The following is a 24,365-nucleotide window of genomic DNA, read 5'->3' on the forward strand; positions in this document are numbered from 1 at the left end:
AGCGTCGCCCAGAAATCTAAGCGAGGCAATCAAATTAGGAAAGAAACAAAGTTGACTGCTCCCCGCAGACCTGACCCACAGAGGAAAGTAAAAGGGGGTGGTGGTTGGAACGCCTTAATTGCATCTTTAATGCGGCAAGAGCACACACTCACACTCACACTCGTATGCTAATAAAGGTCAGGCGATATGCACATCTTGATAGGCGAGTGTCAACGTACCGTTGAACAAATTTCATGCCAGATTTTTGGTTTTTCGGCTTTTTTCTGGTTTGAACGGCAGCTGGGACATTGCAACATGACACCTCGACATGACAGCAAAATGAGCTTCTGTTGCCCGACTCCTTTTCGAGATCTCTGCAGCAGCAGCAGCAGGAACGGCAGTAGCAACGGCAGCGGCAGCCACCGAAGTGAGTGACAACTGCAACGGCATGGCTTTCAAATATTTAACACCAGCCTCCAGCGGCAGCAGATTGGAAGCCCAAGTTTCGACGCACCAAATGCATGTGAAATCGATGCCAAAATCGAACTCACTTCGCACCAACAGAAAGGTACATATAAACACGGACAGGGAGAGTGGACACTGCAAGTACAGTTAATATTAGCTACAGGGGCCCTCTGCACTAATTGAATTGGCTTCACAACCCGAGTCCTAATAGTGCTAGTTCCATTCTATCATCCAAACTTATAGTTGTCCCTCCAAGCCAAAATCTGCATTGCTGGTCCTGCCTCGAGAACAATATAGATACATATGTAAATTACGCCCTTTAGAGGTCTCATTCCCTTAAAAGAGGTCTTTTTTAATTTGGCAATTGATCAATACAATCTAATCCAACGCACAAAACTATTAGCGATGAAGTACTGTAGCTTTGCATTCGGGCAACGCAACTCTCTTTGATTCGACCAATGCCAGTTTGGCATTCATTTATTCGCATCTGTTGCCAATTTACAAAACTCAATTTAAGCCTTTTTTTTTTGCGTTTCGTGTGATTTTCGATTTCGATTTGGTTTTTGCTGGTTTCTCGAAGTTTTTTGTCAAACGTCGAGCCGCCTTAATTGATTTTGGCGCTTTAACGAGGCGCAAAGTAAACACACTCCCAGTCAACCAAAAAAAAAAAAAAGAACCAAACCCATTTGACAGCATTGTAGGCCGAAACGAACTTGGCTATCGGAGTGTTAATTGAACGCGAAATTGTAACGCGATTGAAATTGTAATGTGTGATTAAAGTAAATAGGTTGGTATCTAATTGAATCAGTTTGTATCTTAACGATTCCCATTTGACCTTAGTTGAACAAGCCCGATGCCTATCGGCCTCCAAAATAAAGTCGCACAATGGTTTTTAAATTTTTTATATTTTTTATTTCATGTCGTAATCATGCATTTTTTCTCGGTCGTTTTGCATTTAATTTTGGTTGCAGTTTTGGATTCTGTCAGCTTTCAATTAGTTTTCCGTAATATTCGTAATTGCTCATCACCACTGATATTTATATTTATATATCGGTTTATTATATGTACACCTTTGAAATTCGGACACTTCTATGGAAGGGATATGGCCCGCTATCCGTATCCGATTCGTAATTACACAAATTTTAATGAGTTCTCAGCTTTATGCACCTAAATGTGTAATGGTAAACTTCTTGTTTGCTTATGCAAGAAACAGTTAAAATCGCTTAGGCTGTTTATTATTTTCCTTTTAATCATAAGTATATTTAATTATCCATCGATCTCTACGATAATATTGGTTTAATATTCTCGTTAATCGTTTTGTCTTGTCTTGTTTTCTTGTGCTTCGTTTAATTTTTTACAGTATTGCAAGTAGTCTCATTTATGTAGATTAAATATTTATTAATTAAACATACATACGTCGTATTCTTTTTGTTTTGGATTTCATTACTTAATTACCACAACAAGCGTTTCCAGTTTACTTTTTTGGTTTACTAACAATACATTCATATACAATATTTGATAAGGGAATCAGCACAACTGCTAAGTGGATTGGATTCGATTCAATGGGCCCTGAGTCCCCGAAAATGTAAGAAAATATAATAATTGAAATCATGAAAAAAAAATCCAAGTAAACGGCAAGTAAAAAATCCTAAGTGTTTCGTGAAATGATAGAAACTCAAAGTTTTCCCTTAAACCTTTCGAATCTCTAGTACTTTAAGATCTATACAGAGAGGCTACATGCAGATTAAGCTATTAATACTCGATTGGTAATTTTCACGTATTAGTTAGTTATAGAGCGTAATCGATAGGCTGATAGGATGTACTGGAGAGAAATGGGAGGGGTTACTTTTACGCACAGGTCGTACCGTATCTAGGTCTAGAATCTAGAGTATAGAGTCTAGATGTGTCTGCTGCCTTCGCTGTAAACAATTTCACATGTAGTTTTGGTTAAGTTCGAATACGAATACGCAAAATGGCTGTATCGATTATATATAATATATATAATACAATAAATATTTGTTTTTCAATATATTGTATAATTTCCCTTTGTTGTTTACGTTTACACTTCATGCAAAAGAAGTGGAAAACTGTTAAGTACATATAAAAAATATGAATATTCAGCCTTGTTCTGAAAAATAATAATAATAAAATTAGAAATCTCAAGTAATTTTGTGCTTTTGGGTAAATGGGAAATTAGTTTTAATGAAAAGAATTAAGCAATTACGGAATTAATCTCAAAGAGCAATCGGAATTCAGACCAAGGCTGGTTACTATAACTATTGTTAGTCATAACTATTTACAGATATTGTAAAGTACTAGACAAAAATGAGTTAAAAAACTCTTACAAAGTCAAAGCTATGATTTCATGGATTTTTCACTAAATTTCTGCTCAAGATCCTTAAGTTGGTTTTGCATCGATGATCCGAAAATGGAAAATGAAATTTGATAATTGTTTACTCGGATACCAGACAGTCGGCATTAATGTATTTATATTTATTTTTATATACACAGCTATAATTCACTTTATATATTGTGCTTACTAATTTGTTATATGTTGACTGGTTTGAAAGAGTTTCGTGTTTTTGTTTACCCGTATTTGCTGTTGCAGAAGTGTCAAATCATAAAAGTCGTACGCATCACAATCGGTATATATGTTTTTTATGTTTTATGTGTTATGTTTTATCTTTCATGTTTTATGGAGGATAAAGGAAGAAGCGAAGAAGACTCAAACTGTGGCCATCGTCAGATATTCCGATACTACACATTTAAGGTACGAGATGTGAGATGCAAGATGTAGGATACTAACATGCAATCCCTCAGTTGGAGGTGGATTTGGAGAATCTGATGAGGGGAAGAAGTACGAGTGCTGAAACTGAAAATGGGAAACCAAACGGAAAATGAAAATGATGATCTCGCTTTCAGATGTTGCTGAGCGAATTTCGGATTAATCAGAGTTCTGCTCGGTATAAGTTTGCAATTTGTTTTCCATTTTATTATCGCTCTTGCTTACGCTCTTACCGATCTACAATTTACAAACTACGAAATTACATTGCTACATAATTATTGTTAAATATTTTTGTTTTTTTCGTTTTGCTTTACTCGGTTTTGTTTTGGATTTTAAAATATTATCGTTATCATTATAGTTTATATTATATCTTTATTATTATGATGTTTATGCTGATGTAGCTCTTGCCGCCATCGCATAAACATGCTTTTATGTTTGCAGTTACGAATACAATTAAAATTATTACCTTGTACAAAAAATAATAATAATAATAGCATACAATAGTAGTGTTCTTCTGCAACTCCCTACATCTCTCTCAATCAGTTGCCTCTGAAGTTGCATTCCTTAGTTAAAAAAACTAAATGTAGTTTAATGTGTTTTCTTTTCGTTTAAGTTACAGGATAAGTTAATTTAATTTACGTACATTGAAAAATGTTTTTGTTACTCTTTTGTTTTTGTTTCTACGGGCTGCTCCGACTTGCCTCGCCCCAAATTTTGGGTTCAGGGTGGTGCCGGATGGGGGCGACGGGTCAGCGGTGGAGCAGCCCGGCTAAAGCGCGTGGTTCTGAAACGGCAGAAGCCGGAGAGAAGTGCTTTCTTCCCTATCGTTACAACTAATCGTATCACTAAACATAGTTTTATTACAAGTAATTCTTGCTGTTTTCTTGTGTGTTTCGCAATTATTATCGAATATTTACAGTTTGCTATTTAACACTTGAGTTTTCGCTGTGGTTGTTGGTGTTGGATAGGAGGGGGAGAATGGAGAATGGAGCTTGGATTGGATTGGTTGACATCTCTAGCCCAAGAGAAAGAGCCAAGTTCTCTGTATGCATTTTCATATACATTTTACATATATATATATATTTGTTTTATTATTTTAATTCTTATTATGGTTTTAGGGTTAGGCGATCTTGAAAAATAAGACCTAAATCATTATACACACATATGCTTCTATATATAGGCTATAGAAAATCAAATTAAGCGAACTTTGTTAATGGTGGCAATTATCTATACAACATCTCATATTCATCCCACTCTCTTGGCCCTTTCTATTCTGGCTTACAGATTCTCCTTTTGCTGGTTAGATGTCGCTTCCGAATAAGCATTTTCAGAAAATCGTATCTGTTCTCACCAACGAGTTGGAGTTGGGGTTTTGCGTATGCGTATGAAGTTGTGAAAAACATACTAACTGATCAGCTTTAGACCAGCTCGCTTTTGTTCACCAAACATAGGGTGCAGCTGCAGTGGTGCTGCTGCAAGAGCTGGCCCAGGGCCACTTGGGCGTCCGCCAAAGGCAGGGATATGGCCACCGCCTGGGCTTCCGCCTCCGTTTGGTTTGATGCCAAATTGAGCAGAGGGCCATTGGGCACTTGCAAGGGTTGTGCTCGATGTTAGCTGGTGCTGCCGCTGCCATCCGCGTCTCATCTGTTGATGGTGGACGTCAAACCAGCTCCCCCTACACCCGCGCCAGCAGATCCTCCTCCGCCAGCTCCCGTGGCATTGACACCGCTGTTCAAAGGACCTCCATTTCCGCCAGCTCCACTTCCATTGTTGTTATTATTGTTGTTGCTCGTGGGCAGCACCACGCCTCCGTTGTTAGCGCTGGCTATCACCTGCTCCACTGTCAGGGCTTTCCCTACTTCCTTTGCACTCAGTAGGTTGCCATCTTGGCTGCTCACGTTGTTCGCATTCGTGGTAACCAACTGCCTAATGGTCGTGGTGGTGGGACCCACAGCACCACCGGTACTGTTTACAGTAGTACCCAACGGCAACGTTCTGGTAATAATCGCCGAATTGTTGAGTCGTCCCCGAAGCACCTGTTGCAAACCACCCGGTCCCAGTTGCATCTGCATCTGACCACTGTTGTTCTTCTGCAGCGGTTTTACATTCAGCAGACTGGTGTACAGCACCCGCTTGTCACCCTGGCCAGTTTGCGAATTTCCCGTAGTGGCCAAGGTTTTTAGCTTCTGATGCTGCTGTTGTTGCTGCTGCTGTTGGGATTTGTTCAGCAGCACAGTTGTGGCGCCCACCTGCTGCGTTTGGTCACCCGTCCCCGCGCTGCTCACAAAGTTCAGCTTGAGATTAGAGTTCGGCAGCTCCTTGTAGTGAAGTTTTTGGCCGGCTGCCGCCGCTTGCAGTTCGCTGGCAGTGGCAATGGTAAAGTTGCCAGCGGATCCGCCGCCACCACTGTTACTGCTGGTCAGGAAGATCTTGTTGGCTTGCTGGGGTGTCGCCTGGGCGGTGATGATTGCCGTTGAGGCAGGGTGCAGGCTGTAGTTGTGATTAGCTGCAATCGCCGCTGCAGAGTTCGGCTTTAATTGCTGCTGCTGAGCTTGGCCAGACACCGACTGTTGCTGCTGCAGACTTACATCCGACACGAGCAGTGGAAACTGCGACATCTTGATCACCTTGCTAAGCTTCTGCAGCTGCTGCTGTTGATGCTGCTGTTGCTGTTGTTGTTGCTGCTGCAGTCCATCGCCGGTTTCCATCTGATCGCCACTGTTGCCCGTGGATGTGGCCACCAGTTCATCCAGTTCCTCATGTTGCACCAATTGTTGCAGCTGCTGCTTGGTGAGTTGAATCTGTTGGTGCTGTTGTATCTGTTGCTTACGCGGCAACTTCCGATTAAGGAGGAGTTTGTTGATGTCTGCAATGTAAACTATTTATTTAATATATGAAAGCAAATCCTTAAGAATTTATAATAAAAATAAATCGGACAACAGATATCAAAATGACATTCGAAAGCCGAAAGAGTTTTTAAAAATCTAGAAGGTACATCACGACTCTTTGAATCCGAATCTTACCTGTGTTTTCTGGTCCGTTGAGCTGCCTTTTCTGGGTGGCCCGGCTGGTCCAGAGGATCTGGTTGGTAACCGCCTTCGGCGAGGAGTCCACCGTGGTGGAGAGAACTGCTGTGGTGGCCACCGCCGTGTTCGTTCCGCTCACCTGGCGCCAAACAATCGGTTGCTGCTGCACCAACTGCTGCTGTTGCTGTTGCACATTGTTGCGAGTGGGTGTGGCAACGAGCAAAGGCGTACTGGTGGTCACCTGTTGCACCTGTTGTTGGCCCTGCTGTTGCATTCCGGCAATGCTGTGCACGGCTAGCTGCTGGCCACTGGCCGTGTTGATGATGTTCACACTGGATCCTGAGTTGCCACTGCCACCAGAGGAGATATCATCGTTCTGCACCTTTACATTCGACAGCGTGATGACTGTGTTGGGTCCAATAGAAGCGGTGGTGGCTCCTCCACTTGAGACTCCGGCTTTCTGGATGGCATATGTGACCTTCTGAGAGGCAGAAGCTGCAGCTCCTGCTGTGACAATCTCGCCGCAGCTTGTTGTGTAGATCAAATGGTTGCCAGAGGCGCCAGCGCCGGCAGCTTGTAGGGGCGTCAGGGAGCGCGAGGGATCCCGCTGCATTTGGAAGAGCAACTGCTGCTGGGGATTTTGACTTTGATTGGGGTTTTGAGGTGTCGCCTGCCGCTGTTGTACGGTCACGTTTCGGAGTTGAGCCTGCGCCAACTGGTGCTGCAGTTGCTGCTGGGGGGTGAGTGTGGGAAGTGGACTGCTGCCCGTGTGCGGTGTTATGGTCACTATATCGCCCACAGCTGCTCCTCCGCCGTATTCTGTGCGGGCAATGATCTGCGGACCAGCGTTGGCAAACTGATTGAGCAATTGCGTCACCTGTGGCTGCTGCTGCTGCTGCTGTTTCTGCGTGGTTATCTGGGCGGGTATGTTGATCAGCTGCGTCGTGGGCAAAGCAATGGCCTGTGGCTGAAGCTGTTGCGGCTGTGGGGCAACGGGGACAACCTCCGCCTGGGTTTTCTCCACCAACTCCACCTTTACAGGCAAATTCGGTGTTTCTTTGACCACAACTTCCGGCTGTTCAACTTCTGCTGGAGGTTCCTCTTTGGGTGGGACACCTACTGGCGCTGCTTGACTGAAGAAGAGCTCACGCTCCTTGAGAGTCTCCGCCGTGGGACAAACAGTAAATGCGGAGCTACCCACCGGAGTGAGGGTCAATCTTGTTTTGCGGTTGCGACCCGCGCGCTTTGATAAATCGGCTGCACCCACCTTGGGTTTCTTCTCGTCTATACAATCCAACAGCTGATCGGCGATTTCCACTTCGTCCACGGCTGCCTCGCCATCTAGAATACCATTCCAAAAACTAGTAGCTTGGTTCAATGCCTTGGGATCATCCATGGCACACTCCTGCAAGATGTTGTCCAGCATGTGCTCGTGGTTGTCGTCCTCGTCATCATCGCCCAACAGGTTGTTAATATCGTTTAGGGAGTCACCACCACTGAGGTTAAACTCTAGAGCAGATCCCGAACCTGACCCAGAGCAGTTTGGACTCTTGCTGCTGCCGCGAGCGTAGTCCTGGGCTTGGACCGTTTGGAGCAATTGGGCATCGGACTCGAGATCCCTGTACTTAAAGCCACTGCTCAAGAAGTACGAGCTGGAATCGCTCTCCTCTGCTTCTCGCTTTCCTAAGCGATTGAGTTCCACACTTATGGGAGTGTCCTGTGTCCAGTCGACAGCGTGACTATCGCACGTCTTACCCACTTCGCCATCTTGGCTATCGGACAGCTCATCTGTGGGAGTTTTGGGGCGGAAGTGAAGCCAATCGCGCCGAATCTCCGAAAGCAGCTCATTGCAGATATCTAGCCGCTGGCTGGAAGTGGGCGACAGTCCACCCATGTAGTCTGCATTGAACTCTTCATCAACAGGAGCTTGTATAAATAGGTCCTTGGGCCTCGCATGCAATTGGCTGTTGCGGAGATTTCGTAAGCGGATCACGTCCGGCAGTTGGTTCAGACAGGGAACGGCGTCATCCTCTTCCATCTTCCTGGCGGCCTGCATCTGTTCGTGCTGTACCTGTTGCTGATGCTGCTGGGCCTCCAGTTCCTTCTTGACCGCCGTATGCCGGATGATACTGCTTAGCTGGGCGAGATTGACATCGTCCTCCGCTTCATCGTCCATGAGTTCGGAAACGGAGGTCTGCGCGGACTGTAGGACAGCTGCTGTGCGAATGCTGCTCAGCGGCTCATTGGAGTCGTCGGCATCGATCAGCTCGCGCTTTATCGTCTTCGCCACCTCCTCCAGCGAGGGTCCCGGATTCGTTGCCGCAAGCGTGCCCGTCGATGCGGCTGCCTCCGCTGCAGCAGCTGCTTCAGCAGCACGAGCGGCGGCCGCTGCCGCTGAGGTGGAGGCTACCGGTTGATCCTCGCCCGCGCCGACGACGAGCTCCTCCGCCTCCTGCTTTATCACATTGATTTTTTCGCTAATGCTAACATCCTTATTCATAACGTTACTACTACTACTATTGTTGTTGTTCAACACGGTATTGTTGTTGTTGTTGTGGTTGGAACGGTGGTGTTGCTGATGATTGGCTCGCGGGGGCTGCAACTGCTCCGGATCATTCTTCTCCAGCAACTCTGGCGCCAAATTCTCGGAGACTTCCGTATTCTCATCCGCTTCCATCTTCAGTTTTTGTCCAAGAGCCAATGCCAAACGCTGAAGGTAGGCCCTGGGCAATGGACACAGATCTGGTTTGGTGTCCTCGTCCTCCAGTTGAACCTCTTCAGCGGTTGCTACCGCTTCCGAAGATCTCTTTAAACGCTTCGCAGCATTAAGTTCTCGCAACTGTTGCTTCTTGCGACGCAGGCGTCGACGTTTCTGGCGAAGATCAGCCCAACTTTGGGGTAACGTAACCGCTGAGCTGTAGATTCCAAGCCGGGACACATTCTCATCGTCACTGAGCAGGAATTCATCATCTACTTCGTTCTCAAATTTCTCTTCAAGCTCGCGTTCTTTGCTCTCCTTCACAGATTCCGTTCCAGCAGCAGGTTTCTCTGCATCGCTTGGCGGTTCTTCTTTTATCAGATCAGGAACAGGAAGCTCACCATCGACGGGTTTTCCGGCGGGAACCAGATCCACCACCGTGGGCGGTGAACTGGGCTTGCACAGCTGATCGGGTTCCTCTTGCTTGATTTTATCGCTACGCTTATCAACCACCACACTTTCCATCACCGTGTAGTCCAGCTGCGACCAGAAGTCGTCGAAATTCGTTGTGGCCCGGTCCAGCAGGATGCGACCGCCACGACCCAATCGACGGCGTGCAAAGCCAATGCAGCGTGGTCTGTAAAATTAGCCCGATTTGAAGTGAGTATGGGCATTTACATTGGCCAAAGAGAATGGCAACAAACCTGGGATAATTGAGGGAGGTCAGTGTGTATCGGTATTTAGCATCCGAGCAAGCACCACTGGGCGCCATCTCCTCGTCGGCTGAGTCCCAGGGATAGCGACCATCTCGGCGTCGAGTCTGTGGTGCAAATGAAAGCAATTAAAGTCTGCGTAACTTTTGTATCAAAGCTTTGGGATGAAAACACTTACCGGAAGGTAAACACAGCTTGACCTACGCCTAAATGCAAACGGCGTCTCTTCCTCGCTCTCGGAGCCCAGCTTGTTGCCATTTTGGGCAGCGGCGCCAAAGTACTCCTCCTCCTCGCTGTCCGCAATCGAGTCGTTGGCTGCCGGCGAGGCACTCTGCTGCCTGCTGAGGTGCAGATGGTGGGGCAGGTGGTGCGCGGGCGAGACTCCGGCGCCACCAGACGCCGGCAGACCCGGCAAATACTGTTGTTGCTGCTGTTGTTGGTGCTGCTGCGGTTGCTGCTGCTGGTGCTGCTGCTTTTCGCGTGGCAATTTGTGCTTGCGCTTCTTGTAAGGACGCTTCTCCTTGCGACTGCTGCTCCCGTTCCCACTGCCACTGATGGCATCTAGAAGGGCAATTGCAAACTCGTTTTAACATTGTATGACATAGAGAAAAGCTGTGCAGAGATCATATTAAGATAAGGAAAGTAGTGAGTAACGGTGGTAAAAAATTTACTCAGAGATGAGCTAAACAAAATTTTGAATTGCTTCATAGCCCTATCAATTTAAATTAATTCAACTATGTTAATGAAATATCTGTGTTTTTTTATTTTAGAAAGCATATGAAATTGCATTTCTGACTGGAAATTCCCTGAGTGATTAACGCAGTGAGATTAGGAAATATGCAACTAAATACAAAATGTAATCCCATCCTTACCCATTGTCAGATTCGTGTTCAGGTACTGCGACGCTGAGCCGAAGACATTCGCATTGCCTGCCGCTCCAGCACCGCCCGGCAGCAGACCCGTGGGCAGGGCGGCTAGAATGGCACCAGCCGTTCCCACCGCCGCCGCCCCTTGTGAGTATTGATTCGTATACAATGGATTATACGCGGGTCTGCAAATAAACAAGGAGTATTTCAGTACCTTTCTGCATAAGTGAGAGGTGTCCGTAAACGCACCTTGTGTTCTTGTACTGAGAATTCAGCTCCGAGTAGACAGCACCGTTGAAGTCGCGCATCTCAACGCGCTTCTCAAAGATGTTCACCGTCATCTTGAGATGATCGCGCTTCGTCTCCTCGCGCCGCCTCACCATCTCCAGTATAGTGGTGGCGCGCTGCAGGTCACGTCTATGGGACAGGGAAAGATGGGATTAGTTAGGGTCAGGTATGATAAGCTGGGCAATAAAATATGCTGGCTAACGAAAACTACCTGGCTGTTTATAAATGGAATGTTATACACGATAAAATTCCTTTTAAAGGAACCCTTTTTGGAACAATTAAAATTTATATGCAAAAAAGGTATCCAATATAAAAGATGTTTTTCTAACGATTTGTCATTTATGATGATCATAATGATTCAACTTAAATACAGCGGAAGAAAATGTTGGATTGCATACAATAAGAGGTTTCGAGATGAATCATTAAAAAACATTTGCACGTTCTGTGTCTAGTAAATACAGTGTAGCAAAATTAGCCAGCATTGACAAATTTCTCAACCGACATTAGGAAAACTTCACTCAATTCTTACCGCAGCTTGAGCATCTTTTCGTAGGAGGCCTCGTCGTTCTTACGATTTTTACGAGTTTGCATTTTCTCTGTGCGACGACGAAAAGCCAAGTACGGATTGTTGGAGCTGGCGCCCGGTCGACTCTCAGTTTTCACCGTGAGGATCAGCGGGTGTTGCTGGAGAATAAATGGGAGAGTTGTTTTAGTATACCGCCGTCAGCCAATAGCCAAGCAAGGGTTTATTACCATCTTGAGGCGTTTGTTCAGCCAGTAATCGTAGACGGATATGCTAGTCTCGTCGTCCTGGTTAAGCAGCGACTTGGCCTCGTTTAGCGTGACCACCGTTTGACCGGAGCTCTTTTCCAGCCGGTCCATCATCTGCTCGAACTTGAGTTCGGTGAGCTCCAGGCGCTGCTGCTGACTGAGCCAGTCCTCATCGGCACTGTCCATGTCGTAGTCAGGGACCTCGGTATCCAGCCCAAGAGCTGAGGGTTAAGAAATTGTAAATTATTTGGAATCGTAGATACTGTTGGGGGTACCACTTGCACAGCATAAAAAAGGATTTTAATTTATATTGATAGGGAATTTAAAATTAATCGAATGTGCGAAGGAATTACAAAGGAATCTCTAGTAGTTAATTTTTGCTTACGTTGCATGTGGATCATTTGGCGGGGCATCTTGTAGTCCGGCGGATAGTAGGCATCGTAGAAGGGCTGATCCGTCTGCAGCACCTCGGGCGTAGGGATGATCAGGCCCGTGCATATAGCCCGCTGCAAGTGGTGCTCCTACAAGAGATAAGGCACAAAATTAGTATCGTGCAAAATAAGGGATCACTGATAAACCACTTACCGACTCCTCCTCCTTTTCCATGCCACTGGGCATCTGAGGCACTGCCCGGTTGATGGCTGAGTACTCGGGCAGGTCGGGCAGCTCCTCCGCCAAGTAGATGGGCATCTGCTTGGACGGATCCAAATGGCGGGCTCTGAACGACAGCTTGGACATCTTGCTGGCTTTTGTTTGGGTTTTGCTTGTGGGTGGTTTTGGATTGGGTTGGGTTGTTGTGGTGTGTGGAACGTTTCTATTTGCTGTTGCTGCGGTTGTTTTGAGAGTTTGCCTAGTGGAATCGGCTGCTTAGGTGGCTATGGATGCTATGGAGGCTACGATTGCTCCGGCGGTCCAACTGCAGTGGGCAGGACTAGTGCTGCTACTGCTAATTTGGATTCTGGAGGATCTACTCCGATGCGCGGTCGGCGTTGTGTTGGCTCCTCTACTCGCTGTCAAGGAGGGGGCTGTATTTGTTAGCTGGAGATAGGGCTTGCTGGGGTAGAAAAGGTGCTCCTGCTTCTGATCCTGTTCCTGACACCGATCCCGATCGTGAGCACCGGGGCTGCGGTGGCTGTGGCTGCTCTGCCAGCTGGTTAACGCAGCCCCTGTGCCCGTTGCCCTGGCCGAAGACGTAGTGCCACTGCTGGTGAGGATTGGGTGTGGATTGGCGACTATGTAGGGCGTGTCCTCCTCCTCCCCCTGGACACCCTCCCGGCGGTCCGCCTGCCGCTCCTCCTCCGCCTCCTCCTCCCTCGCCTGTCGTCCTCCTTGATCCTCGGGAGCTCTGGCTGACAGCGCCGACAGCAGGATTATGGCCAAGGAAACGATCTGGTGGCAATTACGACGACAACGCAGTGGTAGCAACAACAGTGACAGCGAATGCAGCAAATGTGTCGACGACATTTTTCACGTTGAAATCGAAGGTTCTGTGTGAATTGGCATAATTACGTTCATCAAATTTGCACATTTCAGTTCATCATCGTTTTAGGCTAAATCAAAATTGTGTTCTTTTTCCTTTTCTTTTTGATTGTTTGTAGTCTTCCTCTTGTTATTATTTATTTTTATTCCGCCTTGGCTGTCGTGTTATCGGTTGGCTGATAAAAAATCTAGAATTGAGAACAACAACAAAAACTAGTAAGTAAACAACTCTCACACACACACGCATACATTGAAAAGTGCGGGCGGCGCGCGCGGGAAAAAACTCACAAATCCACATACATTCATATATTTATTTGCCTATGCTTTAAATTGATATAAACACGCACAAAAACACGATCGCCATGAGTCATGGTTTTTTTTTAATTTAAATGCGATATAATGCAAAATCATACAAAAGCCGAGACGAAGAAAAAGGCGGCATAAACAAACACACGCGCGCAAACACACATCTCAAACAAACGCGGCGAATTAATACTGCTTTTTCCGCGAGATATTTCACTTTGCAGAGCCCTGTTAGCTAACATTTTGTTTGTACAGAACTCTGTTAAGTGAGAAAAAAAACGCAATCAAACTCCGCCTCATGTGGGTTTTGTTTTTTGCTTTTATCTAGTTAATTAGTAATCAGCCATCGAGTGCGTATATTTTTCTGGGCCAGCGCTAATTTTTCACACACTTTACCGCACTTTTCATGCACCAGCGAACGCAATCTGGTTGATAAATCGCCCGAAAAATTTACACATATAAACCCGATTTTGCGTATAGCGTGGTTTCGCTGGAAAGCAATAATGGCGGCCAGAGAGCCGAACACCGACGACGCCGCGGACTTCGGGGCCGCGATTAATTTGCGCCGTCGGCGGCGATAACGATGAGCGGTTGCCGATTTATTTTCCGCAAATTCGTTTTAGAGCCCAGCCATATATTGGTAATAATTAAATATGAACAGCAAGAATTTTTAAATGGCATCAACATAACGTTTTCCTTTCAAAATATATGTTTTAAAACCGCTGTCGTTATCGATTAATCGCCGTTGACAGCGCTAAATAGCCGGCCTCTCATTCCGATGACACTCCGAACGTTTTGTCAGCGCCCTCTGGCGAGCATTTCGCGCACTAAGCCCAACGCTGCATGATTTTTTTTTCACAAACAAAAAAATCGATTTAGATTTTTTCACGCACTTTTTTCACACTCTTTGCCGGGCGTTGGGGCCTCTTATATGATTAAATGATGGGGTTTCCAGCGTATTTACCACTGCCGCACTGTTTACAGCTAAATTTAAGCAGTTGGCTTAGCGCAAACGTTCAAAATCGTTCTTCAGCAGCGGGACACGTTTTTACTTATGGGCGGCCATTACGAATGAAAATTCGGAGTTGTCGGAGTCGAACGAAATCGTCGCCACAGTGGCGAAATTATTTTGGCTAGGCCTCCAGGCGAAATAGTTAACCGTTTTGAGTGCGGTTTTCAGCTAAATCTGTGGAATTTTGTGAGGGGTCGCATGCATACATTTGGATGGCCGGGCCCAGCTGCATTTATTTATTTTGTTGTTAATTTACGCAGCCCCAAATCACCAGGTGCCCAGCTAGTGGTGGGCAAATAATTCGGAGTGGCTAGGCGTTAGTGCTTTTCGTTCGGGCTATCGGAAACACTCACCATTGCGCTACCGGCCGAGATGTGCTAACGCGAGGGTTGTTACATTCGGAATTTACAAAATGTTTTGCAATGCAAAATGCAATTTTGTAATTTTAAATGTTGCGTTTCACGACCGACAACAAATGATTCTTCTTGAATGAGTTAAACTATTTGTTGTTTTTTTTTTGTGGTGGATGCCTAAGCATTTTATTTGACTAGTTTAAATGAAATGTATTGTACGTACAAACAACAACTTCACTTTAATACTTCCTTTAAATGCTTTTGTTTTATTATAATCTCTTACAAGGCTTTTCGTACTCGCTGTTTTGCTTAACTTTGTTTATTTGCTGGTTACAATGTCTTGATAGTTGATAAAGGTGCTCGTTGACTTAAAGTTTGCTCAATTTGTTTTCGAATACACTTAAAATAAACGCGCTAGTCCTTAACAATTTCTAGGGATAATGCTGATTTGGCCAAGCGATTTCGAATGTTGGTAATATGTTGGTATTGGTCCAGCAAAGCGAGTTGGAAGCACCTGCTTAGTAAAAAGAAAGCCTCAAAGCCTTATTCTTTAAAAGCCCCAAGCAGAAGAAGCTTGATTTGCAGAAGAAGATCAAGATCCCGCGCCGATCCTCCAACGGTCTTTCAGCTGCCTTAGTCTCCTTAGTTCTTTGGGTTCAGGCTCGGGTTTCACTCGTTCGATCGTAATTCACAATCATTTTTGGGGAATGGCCGCACGGACGTTCACAATTACAGTTGGGGCGGCGACCGCCTGTGGCCAAAAGCGATTTTATTTGGGAATACTCGCCGGTGACAGGCGGTGGCCCATTTTTCATTTCTACCCTCGAGGTTTCAGATGCTCGGCAATGCACGCGCGCCTGCCGCCCACAAAGTGCGAAAATCAAACAGTAATTTCTACAGTATTTCGTGGCACTTGTGGAACGGCTGTCGCGGCATTGCGACCACTGTGGCATGGATTGCGATGGCGTACATGATGAAAAACATAGTCAGACAGTGGTGTCGTATGTGAAAAAGCACCATTTTCGTGGGTGGCTGTGGGTGGTGGGCGTGGCGCAGCTGCGAGAGAGGGAAGGATGTCCATCTGTCGCGCCTGCGCAACCTTGTTGGTGGTGGAAGAGTGGCGTGCGCAGGGGGAGACTATTTATTATTATTACAGCATATGAAAACATAAGCTGAACATATTTAATGGAAAATACCAACATCTTCGAGAGATTCCTGCGTACGCCACTGGTGGAATTTATGGCGCGCGCGCCACTTGGTGTGGTGAGTTGGGGTGAGTGGGTGAAATGGTGAGTTGTGGTGAGTGGCGGGAAGAACTTGATGTGTGCGTGGTGAGCTGAGGTGTAAAGTCAATTTAAAATCTGAATTATCTGCTATTTTCATGATGGAATATCGAAACCGAAAACTAAACCATAACTCAAATGAAAACATAAAAGCGACTGCTGATTCTTCTAGAGAGTTGGTTTTGTGGGCTTTTTGTGTCTCTTTGGTTTTTCTCATTTCCTTGCAATATTCATCAACCAATACCAATAATCACTTGAGTTAGCATTTCGCTATATTGGTAAGATCTTTGATATTAATTTAGTGCTTTTTGTATTGTGAGGAATCTATGGATGTGAAGCTAAGACCCAGCATTATCGGCCTGTTCAGACGGATTTAATATTTTGGTTCAAAAACGCGCCTACAAGTAGTAAAAATTCACCATTGGTTTATAGTATATTCATGAGTCGTTTGTTGTGTGTTTCTCTAAGTGCATAGCTAATTTTGTAACTGTATCGTCTTTTCTGTATATTTTTCGCTAACATTCAGTGAGTGTATCTGTGATTTAGTGTAATCTTAAAGATTTTTAGTTTATGCTACAGGTGTGGCTCTAGTGAAAGAGTTCTATGTGGTTTCTGTTTTGGAAGAAAGTTAGTAAAAAGATTCTTAGGATCAAAGTTAGTTGTTATAAGAGTGAAAGATAATTGAACAGATAGAAAGATATACAGAGAGATAGAGAAGATACAGAGAAAGAGAAATAGAGAGTATGTAGGCGCTGAGATAGATGTTGGAACTACAAAAAGTACTAAATTAAAATATGTTATTTTTTGCACTACAAAATCCGTGTGTGTTTCTTTTTAAGTTCATTGCCTTTTTCGATTTATGTTTTTTGTTTAAACTTTCGAACGCATTAACCGTCAATCAATCAAATACTGGTTATAAGAATATTGTCAACATTCACAAACCAAAATCGTTAAGATATTTGTGGTTAAAATATATAAGTTTATCTGTAATCGAACAAACCAACATACCAGGAAAGCAATAAATAATAAAAACAAAACTGAAAAACGATTGGTGTAAACATTGCATAGGGAATTTTCGCTAAGTGTTTGGGGTTTCTGGAGCGGGAGGGAGGCAGGAGGGTGCTGGATCGGGGAAGGAGTGAAAGTGTGTATGTGAACCACCAAGATAGGCCGGCTTAAATCCGATATCCCATCCATCTACGAGTGAGGCAAGATCGAACTAAGAAAACGGTGCGCAACTGTACTTGACTTTTTTGATTTTAGTAGGTTTTTTCTTGGCTTGTGACTTACCTGTGCCCAAGCAACGAAACTAGTTCTCATGCTTCCCTGTTGGACGGATACGGATTTTCTATTGATTTTTTTAGTTAGATTTGGTAAGCATTTTTAAACTAAAGCCAAGTCTAGGTTAAGTATTGTACAAATGCGTGGGCAAAAGTGCACGATTGTTGAAAAGTTGGTTAAGTGAGTAGTAAGTAGATAAAGCAAATTTAAGCTAAAAAGTAACAGCAACGGTTGAGAGTAAATTTTGCTAGAAATATACGTATGGTAAAAATGGTTGTTTATTAGCCAATCTTCAATTATATAAATGAAAAGGATTACGCTTAGAATACAAAACTTCAAGTCGAATACTCTAATCGAGATGATAATCATAACTATTCATTCATAATATTAAGTCAAATTCCAAAAATTTAAATAATAAACTATATAAGCTATAATTCCGATTCGATTCGTTTTAAAACTATCACTAGCATGAATGAGAATTGATTTTAATTTCAATTTCATAATGAGGGATACGGGTTCTTTACGGGTCTAGGGTTTGGTATCGAAATCGGGAACTGGGAATTGGGAACTGGGTCTTCTACTTACAATCTAATTATCACTTGTTAACATAAACCAAAGGGACCAGGGTGATTGGTACTTTATACAGTTTGGTGCTGGTGGCAGGTTCTACTCTAAGATCGATAGGTCACCAAAGCTCGGTCTCATTGTTGCTTCGGTACGTGATATGATGCGTGGGATTTTAGTTGGTTTTGGTGTCCAAGCGAGAACCGAGAGTACAGCTTAATGGCTAAGATCTAGGGTACAGAGTATTAACAACAAAGTAACGTTTTATGCATTATGGAGTTTTCCTCCGACTTTGGAATAAACAAGATGAGCAAATGTTCCACTTGGTTACTGCAATACTTTTGGGATGAACTTTGATGTTTTTGGGGCTGGCTATGTACACAGTGTGTCTGGAGTCGAGTTATTCCAAGTTTACATATGATTTACACAAATGTTCAAAGTAAGTCTATAAACGAATTAAAGTGTGAATCGATTACTGGCTTTTTGGTTTTTGGTTTATCCCTCTGGTCGGGGCATTTACAAATGTAAGTAACAACGAAATCAAAATGTAATAACCACTACGATTCCTACTTAAGCGCTACATGCTTCAGCTTTAGCATCAACAACATGCAATTCAAATACCGAGTACGAGTACTGTGATTATTTTCGATTCGGATTCGACTTCGATGCGATTCGATTCGATTCGATTAAACTCGCATCTCAAGAACTCTGTGCAACCCAAGCTCGCTTAGGGTGTGTTTACTGTGTGTGATAGAGAAATAGAGAAAGCCTTCTGTCATTGGAAGCTTTGGTATGCATTCACATTCCGTAGATTGGGTTTTCGAGTCTTCGCTTGGTGCTGATCGAAGCTACTCGAAGTCCGACCTTTGCGGACTGTGCTCCAAAACAAATCAATCGAAACTGTTATCGTAATGAAATCAAATCAATCTACAAATCATACGCTTAGATAGAGAGGAAAAGAGTTAGTGAGTGTGTAGGGTTTTCTCTGGCTGTGTTGTATGTTCTGAGTATGTGGATTTCTGTGGGTGATCCTAACACTTTCTATCTGCTGAGCAATTGACCCATTAGCCAAGACACTGCCACTGCGATGGCTATGAGATGCAGCTGGCAACCATTAGTGTGTAAATTTTTACTAGAATTGCACATATCTTCCTCACAAAAGCACATATGTCCATTGCCTGAACTTTCCATCATGCACACGTGATCGACCATGAATAAATTGATCTGTAACTGTGACGTACACATGCGTCGCACCACCTCGTACGCTGAAAGAGAGAGCGAGAGAAGAGAGAGAGAGAGACGGCGAAACGCACACACAAGGGTGTCGATCAATCAGTCAAAGGATAATCAATTGGCAAAGGGCAGACATCTGGGTACAGTCACGCCCCAAGTCCGGGGTACAGTTGTGTCGGGTTGCGCTAAGTACTCACGTGATCTCTGATGCCGCACCATTTTAACGCAGCAACCGTTGCAGGTCATCAAGGGAGGTTGGTCCCTTGGCAGGGCCGTATAGTTGAAGGGATCCTGCAAAATTGCCAATAATATCATTTTAGGCTATATATTTATGTATATATCCATTATTATTTTAATACCTTGCACCGGGCATCTGTCCAGGAGTCGCACTCATAGCAGTAAATCGAACGCGCTATATGAAAAGATATTTCGTTATTATCAACTTTCGACTATAGTACGGTCCTCTGCTGATCTTCGGACTAGTTTGAGGTTAGGTTAGTTTGGGTACAGGAATGCCAAAACGTGCAACAAACAAAAGCATGCCTAAAGTTGCAAACGCAAACAAACAGCAGGCAGAAAACATTTATCAATATGAATTTCGTGTAAATCCTTTGAATCGGTTAAGTGTTGAAGAACAATTTTGTCTGACTAAATTACATTGCAAAGAAATTTGTTCAAAACAGAATACACATTTATGTCTTAGGATTTACTAGGGTTGTATTTTGTGAAAAATTGTCATTTAAATCATGCACTCACACTCTCACATATGAAGTATACAGGCATACGCATACAGAGGTAAATATGATTTCAATATCGTTATTCCGGGTATAGTTTGTTTCAGATCTTTATTCTTTTTGATGATGTTTGATTCTAAAAAAGTGTTTTTCTTCCGAAACGCTCTTTACCGCAGATTTTCAATGAACTTTTAGAGGGTAGTACGAAAATAAAACTAAACAAAGGAGGGATGTCGAATAGCTTTGGTGCCAAACAAACTAGAGAAAAGTGCAAACTAAAGATAAGTGAAGTTAGGAAAAGGTAATGGGGATGCCCCAAAGAACTGAATGGATATTGGTGGCATAGCTTTAGAAGTAAACGAGATAGCCTTAAACTATCGGCAGATCGAGCTTTGAATACGAAAACGATAAGATCTTGGGTAACACTGATAATCCAAAAATATTTCTTATTCATGGCGAACTCGAAATAAACCGACTCGAGTTAGTTAGAAATAGATTGTACATATACTTATGCATGACTCTTATTTTTTTTAGATTTTGGCAAAAAGGTAATCAATGGGTTTAAGCAAAAGGTTTCTGGTTTGGAAAGGCAATGGACTCATACTTTGACATTCGGCTGAGGTCTGCGGAATCCATATGAAAGTTAGAAATCCGATAACGGCTGCAAATAAATAATGGAAGAGAGAGAGCAAAGTAGAAGTGGGCAGTAGAAGGAGCACAAACCAAAGATACAAAATCAAGGGGCTTGGGTTAAGTGGGCACCAGACTATGCCCCGTGCCAGGTACAGTTGATCCCGCAGCTTGTTTCGATTCCGCATTCCCTCGAGCAAGCACAACTGTACCTGTCATTGAGTTATCGGCTGACTTTGGGTAAGTTTGAGGAGAAAAGAGTAGTAGTTGGTGGGTGAAATGTCAAGACTACACACGTTGGGAATTACGTTTACACCGCACACTAGGTTCCGATGCCATTCGACTCCACGCCTTCTCAAATATGAACATTACCAAGGTGACAGTGTTGTAAAAGGCAAAGAGGAAAGACTTTTTACAAATTACGTTTACATTTTGGTGTGAACTTCACTGCAAATCAAGACGCATACGTGTTGTTGTTGGATGTGACCAGGAATATGCAATATATATGGGTGGATAGAATGTATAGAGTACAGACAGCTGCTTACAGTCGATATAAAACGGCATTTACAATCAACGGCACGTACGAAACGAAACCAGAAATGAAAACCAAAACAAACTCAAATCGAACGCAACAATTGCTTTTCACGTTTTTACAGGGGATTATTTTCATTTTAGATTAGTACGAAAACTGAAGGCAATTCTGTTCAAATCGAATGGGGAAATCATACGCAAAACGAAACTTACTTGGAAAACAATTATCGGTGGTAGCGAATTTTGCCAATGCCAAAAAAACTATATGTATTTTTGTTACCGATGGAAAATGAAAAATAAAAATAATGTAAAAAATGTTTTCAATCAAATTCAATTGAATTGTGAATGGCTTAGCAGCTAAACAAATGAAAATCAATCATCTCGGTGCCTCATCTAAACAATTTCAACTCGATCGATCAGCTTGCTCTTAAATGGAACTCACCAACTTATTCACATTTATGCGGTTCTTTTGCTTAGTGTATATAATAAAATATTTTATTATATGTTTATGTTTATGTTTATGGAACTGTCAGTTGAAAATATCCTTACTTGAGTTAATTCACTATCTCAAAAAAACCGAAAGCAAATTAGTTCTTACTAAATTTAATCTTGGTTTTCCTAAACTATCCCCTCTGTTTGTTTCATTATTCATAATCTAATATATATCTTTATTCCAAAGTCCCCAGTAAGTTTTTGATCTGTGATAGAATATATGGTAGTTTTATGTTCCATAAAGCAGCGAGAACATATGCTGGCCATCGGTTTATTATTCGGTATTTTTTTATCACTCAATTCGAAAAGGTGTTGACCTTTGTTCATTATTATTTGATGATTATTTCTCGGACTAAATCAGAGTGCTTGTTTGATGTGTGTGAGGATGGATGAGTGGAGAGATTACCTGTTAATACCAACAGCCAATTGCCAACTGCATTTCTCTGCGTCCACATCTTGCCGCTTTTACGCCTTTCCACCCACCTGGAATGATTTATTTTAATAATCTTTTTCAATTTCCTACTTAGAGTGGGCAGCTTACTTGGAGTGGGCCAAGAATATCTGAGTTTATACTATCCGTTGTCCGCAATTTGCACTCACTTCCTGTTCCTGTAGCGAAGCATTATAATGCCGTCACTAAAAGTAGTTATCAATGATATATTAACATAATTTTAAAAATTTAAATCACAATTGAGTCTTTAGCTTTCGTCTTCTTAAGTCAACTTTTATTTTCCTTTCCCCTCTCTTATAATAATTATTTATTTATATATATCCAGCAAGTTTTCCCCAGAAACGCTTCCTATTTTAAGTGCCCAAGGTTTTCCCACAATAGAATGGGAAGCGTAAAGATTAACACTTTCCCGAACTGTGACCAACTCTGGTTTCCCAACTTTTATGGCGCGTTAATGGTGCACACGGGCGAGGGTCGCCGCATGAGTTTCGATGAGTTTGATTTGTGGCGCTCGATTTTATGGCGACACTTTAAGTTGCCGCGGAACAGCCTCAGATGCGTACGTCAATATGACAATATAAATATGTGCCGTATATATAGACCGCCTATATATAAGTGGATCAAAAACATGGCTCTAAAAATAGAGTCGCACAACCTCTAATAAGTGTTCTAGGTCAGTGGGTGTGAGTGTTTCTCCTTCTGTTGGGCGGATGAGTTCAAGTCATGGCTGCTGCTGATGTCAATGCTTTCTTGGCACCCTGCGATTGACCGGCTTTTCGAATGCTAACCATCGGTGTATCATATCATATCTTACGACTTCCACATTTCACACGCCGCTCTGCATTTTACACATTTTTTGTTCGGCTTGGCCGAATTTATTGTGGCATTTTTTGCATTGAACTTTGGCAAAGTGTCAAAATACTGCGAGGGCGGGCGACCAGAAAAGCGAGCGGAGCGGCGGACAGAACTATTTATATTTATATGTATGCCACTGCTAAGAATATTCTTCAAGCGATTCGAAATCAATGGGTATGATTGACTAATGAATACCTATTGGAAATAGATAAACAAATAAATAACAAGTGCTGATCCACTTATCAACGCCTATGTTTTAGATGGTCACTACTTTAAGTACGTAAATTGGTTATTTGCTGCAGCAGACGATGGTATTAAAATTTATATTAGCTTGGATATTCATTGATCTGCTCACTAATATACCCCTTGATATCTTGGGGAGCATTAAACTAGCGTTCGGTCTATCGATCTTTTCAGGTTAAGGTTTTGGCTTGGCACCACCCAATTTAGAACAAAGTGTTGTCAATATGGAACCCACTATAGCAAACAGCACCACTGCATCAAACATAATTGAAAATGGGATCAGAGATATATTAAATTGGTGTTTGTCTTGTATTTGGCATGCATGCAAGTGGGTCAAATTGTGGTTCCCGCGCAACAAGTGTTCGCAATGCCACCGTTTCAGCGATGATTATAGCTGCCGATCACATTTCCTGGCCATTCATCAAGTTTTAATGGCTCTAACGAGCTAATTGCATAGTGGGTCAAATGCGGAGCAGGGCTTCGAATGGCTCATTTTTAGACCTTTGGACCGTTTAACTACTTGCCTTTAGTCCCAGTTACTACTGGCCAACTGAGTTGGAGTCCTCGTTCATGTTTGACTGCCGCCTGCTTTTCGGTGGCCCAGACACACGCGAGTATTGATTTTGTGCGGTTGTGTTTACACCACGCTGCAGCCTCTCCACTTTTCCCAGCACTTGCCACTTGCCACTTTTCCTTTCCTTTCGTTTCACACTTTTCCGGGTCGGTTGGGTCGTTGTTTCATAAGATGTTCCCGATTCTCGAATCGATTGGCCAGCTTAACTCGGCCAACTTGTGTTCTTAGCCCTCCCGAGGTCTACTGCAATTTGCATTCGACCCTCGCCGTGGTCTCGGTCGCTTTTCCGTCGATTTGTGACTTTTCCTTCACTGCTTTTTTCTATTGATTTGGCCCACAACACTTTAGTGCATCGCTTTGCCTTGATTTTCCACTGGCCTTTCAATTAACCGTGCTCACTTGCCAATTGTTTAATTCACTAATTCGAATAATTTATCAATTGTCGAACAATAAGTTGTGGCCAATTTGTGTCGATAGCCGTTTTTTATTTGTTAATTTTGTAATTTACTCAGCAGGTCACACGCAACGACAATGCCAACGACGGAGACGACTGCGGATTTTCCGATTTTCCCTTAACGCTTTTTGACAGTTTTGGCGCATGACGCTTTTGCCGTATGCTGCCACGGAGCTTTTCCGCATACCAAGTGTTGGAAAAGTCGGTCGGAAAAGCTTGCAGCATAAGCTTTTCATGGCGCCTCTTTTCGAAGGCGGAAAGCCAAGAAATAATTATATCTATTTGGAAATCAAGGCAATATT

The 24,365-nt window shown here is 43.4% G+C and overlaps 2 protein-coding genes across 4 annotated transcripts; both read right to left on the minus strand.

Annotated features, from left to right (window-relative positions):
* Positions 1-4,718: 4,718 nt before the first annotated feature.
* On the minus strand, positions 4,719-13,903 carry LOC6530270. 2 transcript variants are annotated; one of them, XM_039373196.2, is made up of 11 exons: positions 13,770-13,903; positions 12,177-13,258; positions 11,977-12,112; positions 11,574-11,812; positions 11,350-11,504; positions 10,782-10,949; positions 10,539-10,717; positions 9,845-10,227; positions 9,658-9,773; positions 6,253-9,590; positions 4,719-6,107 (listed from the first exon to the last, which is right to left on the minus strand). In XM_039373196.2, the coding sequence occupies exons 2-11, from the start codon at positions 12,327-12,329 to the stop codon at positions 4,870-4,872; spliced, it is 6,105 nt and encodes a 2,034-aa protein (XP_039229130.1). In that variant the 5' UTR covers positions 12,330-13,258; positions 13,770-13,903; the 3' UTR covers positions 4,719-4,869. The 2 variants fall into 2 exon arrangements, with proteins under 2 accessions (XP_039229130.1, XP_002091202.3); XM_002091166.4 differs by having other exon boundaries at positions 4,719-6,095; positions 13,770-13,902.
* A 1,081-nt stretch (positions 13,904-14,984) lies between these two features.
* Positions 14,985-24,180, minus strand: LOC6530272 (protein quiver). 2 transcript variants are annotated; one of them, XM_015196480.2, is made up of 7 exons: positions 23,560-24,180; positions 22,028-22,122; positions 21,893-21,969; positions 21,208-21,255; positions 19,459-19,511; positions 19,297-19,390; positions 14,985-19,131 (listed from the first exon to the last, which is right to left on the minus strand). In XM_015196480.2, the coding sequence occupies exons 3-7, from the start codon at positions 21,939-21,941 to the stop codon at positions 18,908-18,910; spliced, it is 468 nt and encodes a 155-aa protein (XP_015051966.1). In that variant the 5' UTR covers positions 21,942-21,969; positions 22,028-22,122; positions 23,560-24,180; the 3' UTR covers positions 14,985-18,907. The 2 variants fall into 2 exon arrangements, with proteins under 2 accessions (XP_015051966.1, XP_002091204.1); XM_002091168.4 differs by lacking the exon at positions 21,208-21,255 and adding an exon at positions 20,438-20,494 and having other exon boundaries at positions 23,560-24,178.
* Positions 24,181-24,365: the final 185 nt, after the last annotated feature.

Source organism: Drosophila yakuba, chromosome 2R, assembly GCF_016746365.2.
Source record: "Drosophila yakuba strain Tai18E2 chromosome 2R, Prin_Dyak_Tai18E2_2.1, whole genome shotgun sequence".
Lineage (NCBI taxonomy): Eukaryota > Metazoa > Arthropoda > Insecta > Diptera > Drosophilidae > Drosophila > Drosophila yakuba.

What these genes read in the sequence shown, in the direction of transcription:
- LOC6530272 (XM_002091168.4), bottom strand. Translation starts at nt 21,941, where the DNA reads ATGTGGACGCAGAGAAATGCAGTTGGCAATTGGCTGTTGGTATTAACA. An exon ending in GACCTCAGCCGAATGTCAAA is followed by an intron (nt 19,512 to 20,437) that starts GTATGAGTCCAT and finishes CTTTTCATATAG; the next exon opens with CGCGTTCGATTTACTGCTAT. An exon ending in GGTGCGGCATCAGAGATCAC is followed by an intron (nt 19,132 to 19,296) that starts GTGAGTACTTAG and finishes TCTCTCTTTCAG; the next exon opens with CGTACGAGGTGGTGCGACGC.
- LOC6530270 (XM_039373196.2), bottom strand. Translation starts at nt 12,329, where the DNA reads ATGTCCAAGCTGTCGTTCAGAGCCCGCCATTTGGATCCGTCCAAGCAG. An exon ending in TCTCAGTACAAGAACACAAG is followed by an intron (nt 10,718 to 10,781) that starts GTGCGTTTACGG and finishes GTTTATTTGCAG; the next exon opens with ACCCGCGTATAATCCATTGT. An exon ending in CAAGCTGTGTTTACCTTCCG is followed by an intron (nt 9,774 to 9,844) that starts GTAAGTGTTTTC and finishes TTTGCACCACAG; the next exon opens with ACTCGACGCCGAGATGGTCG.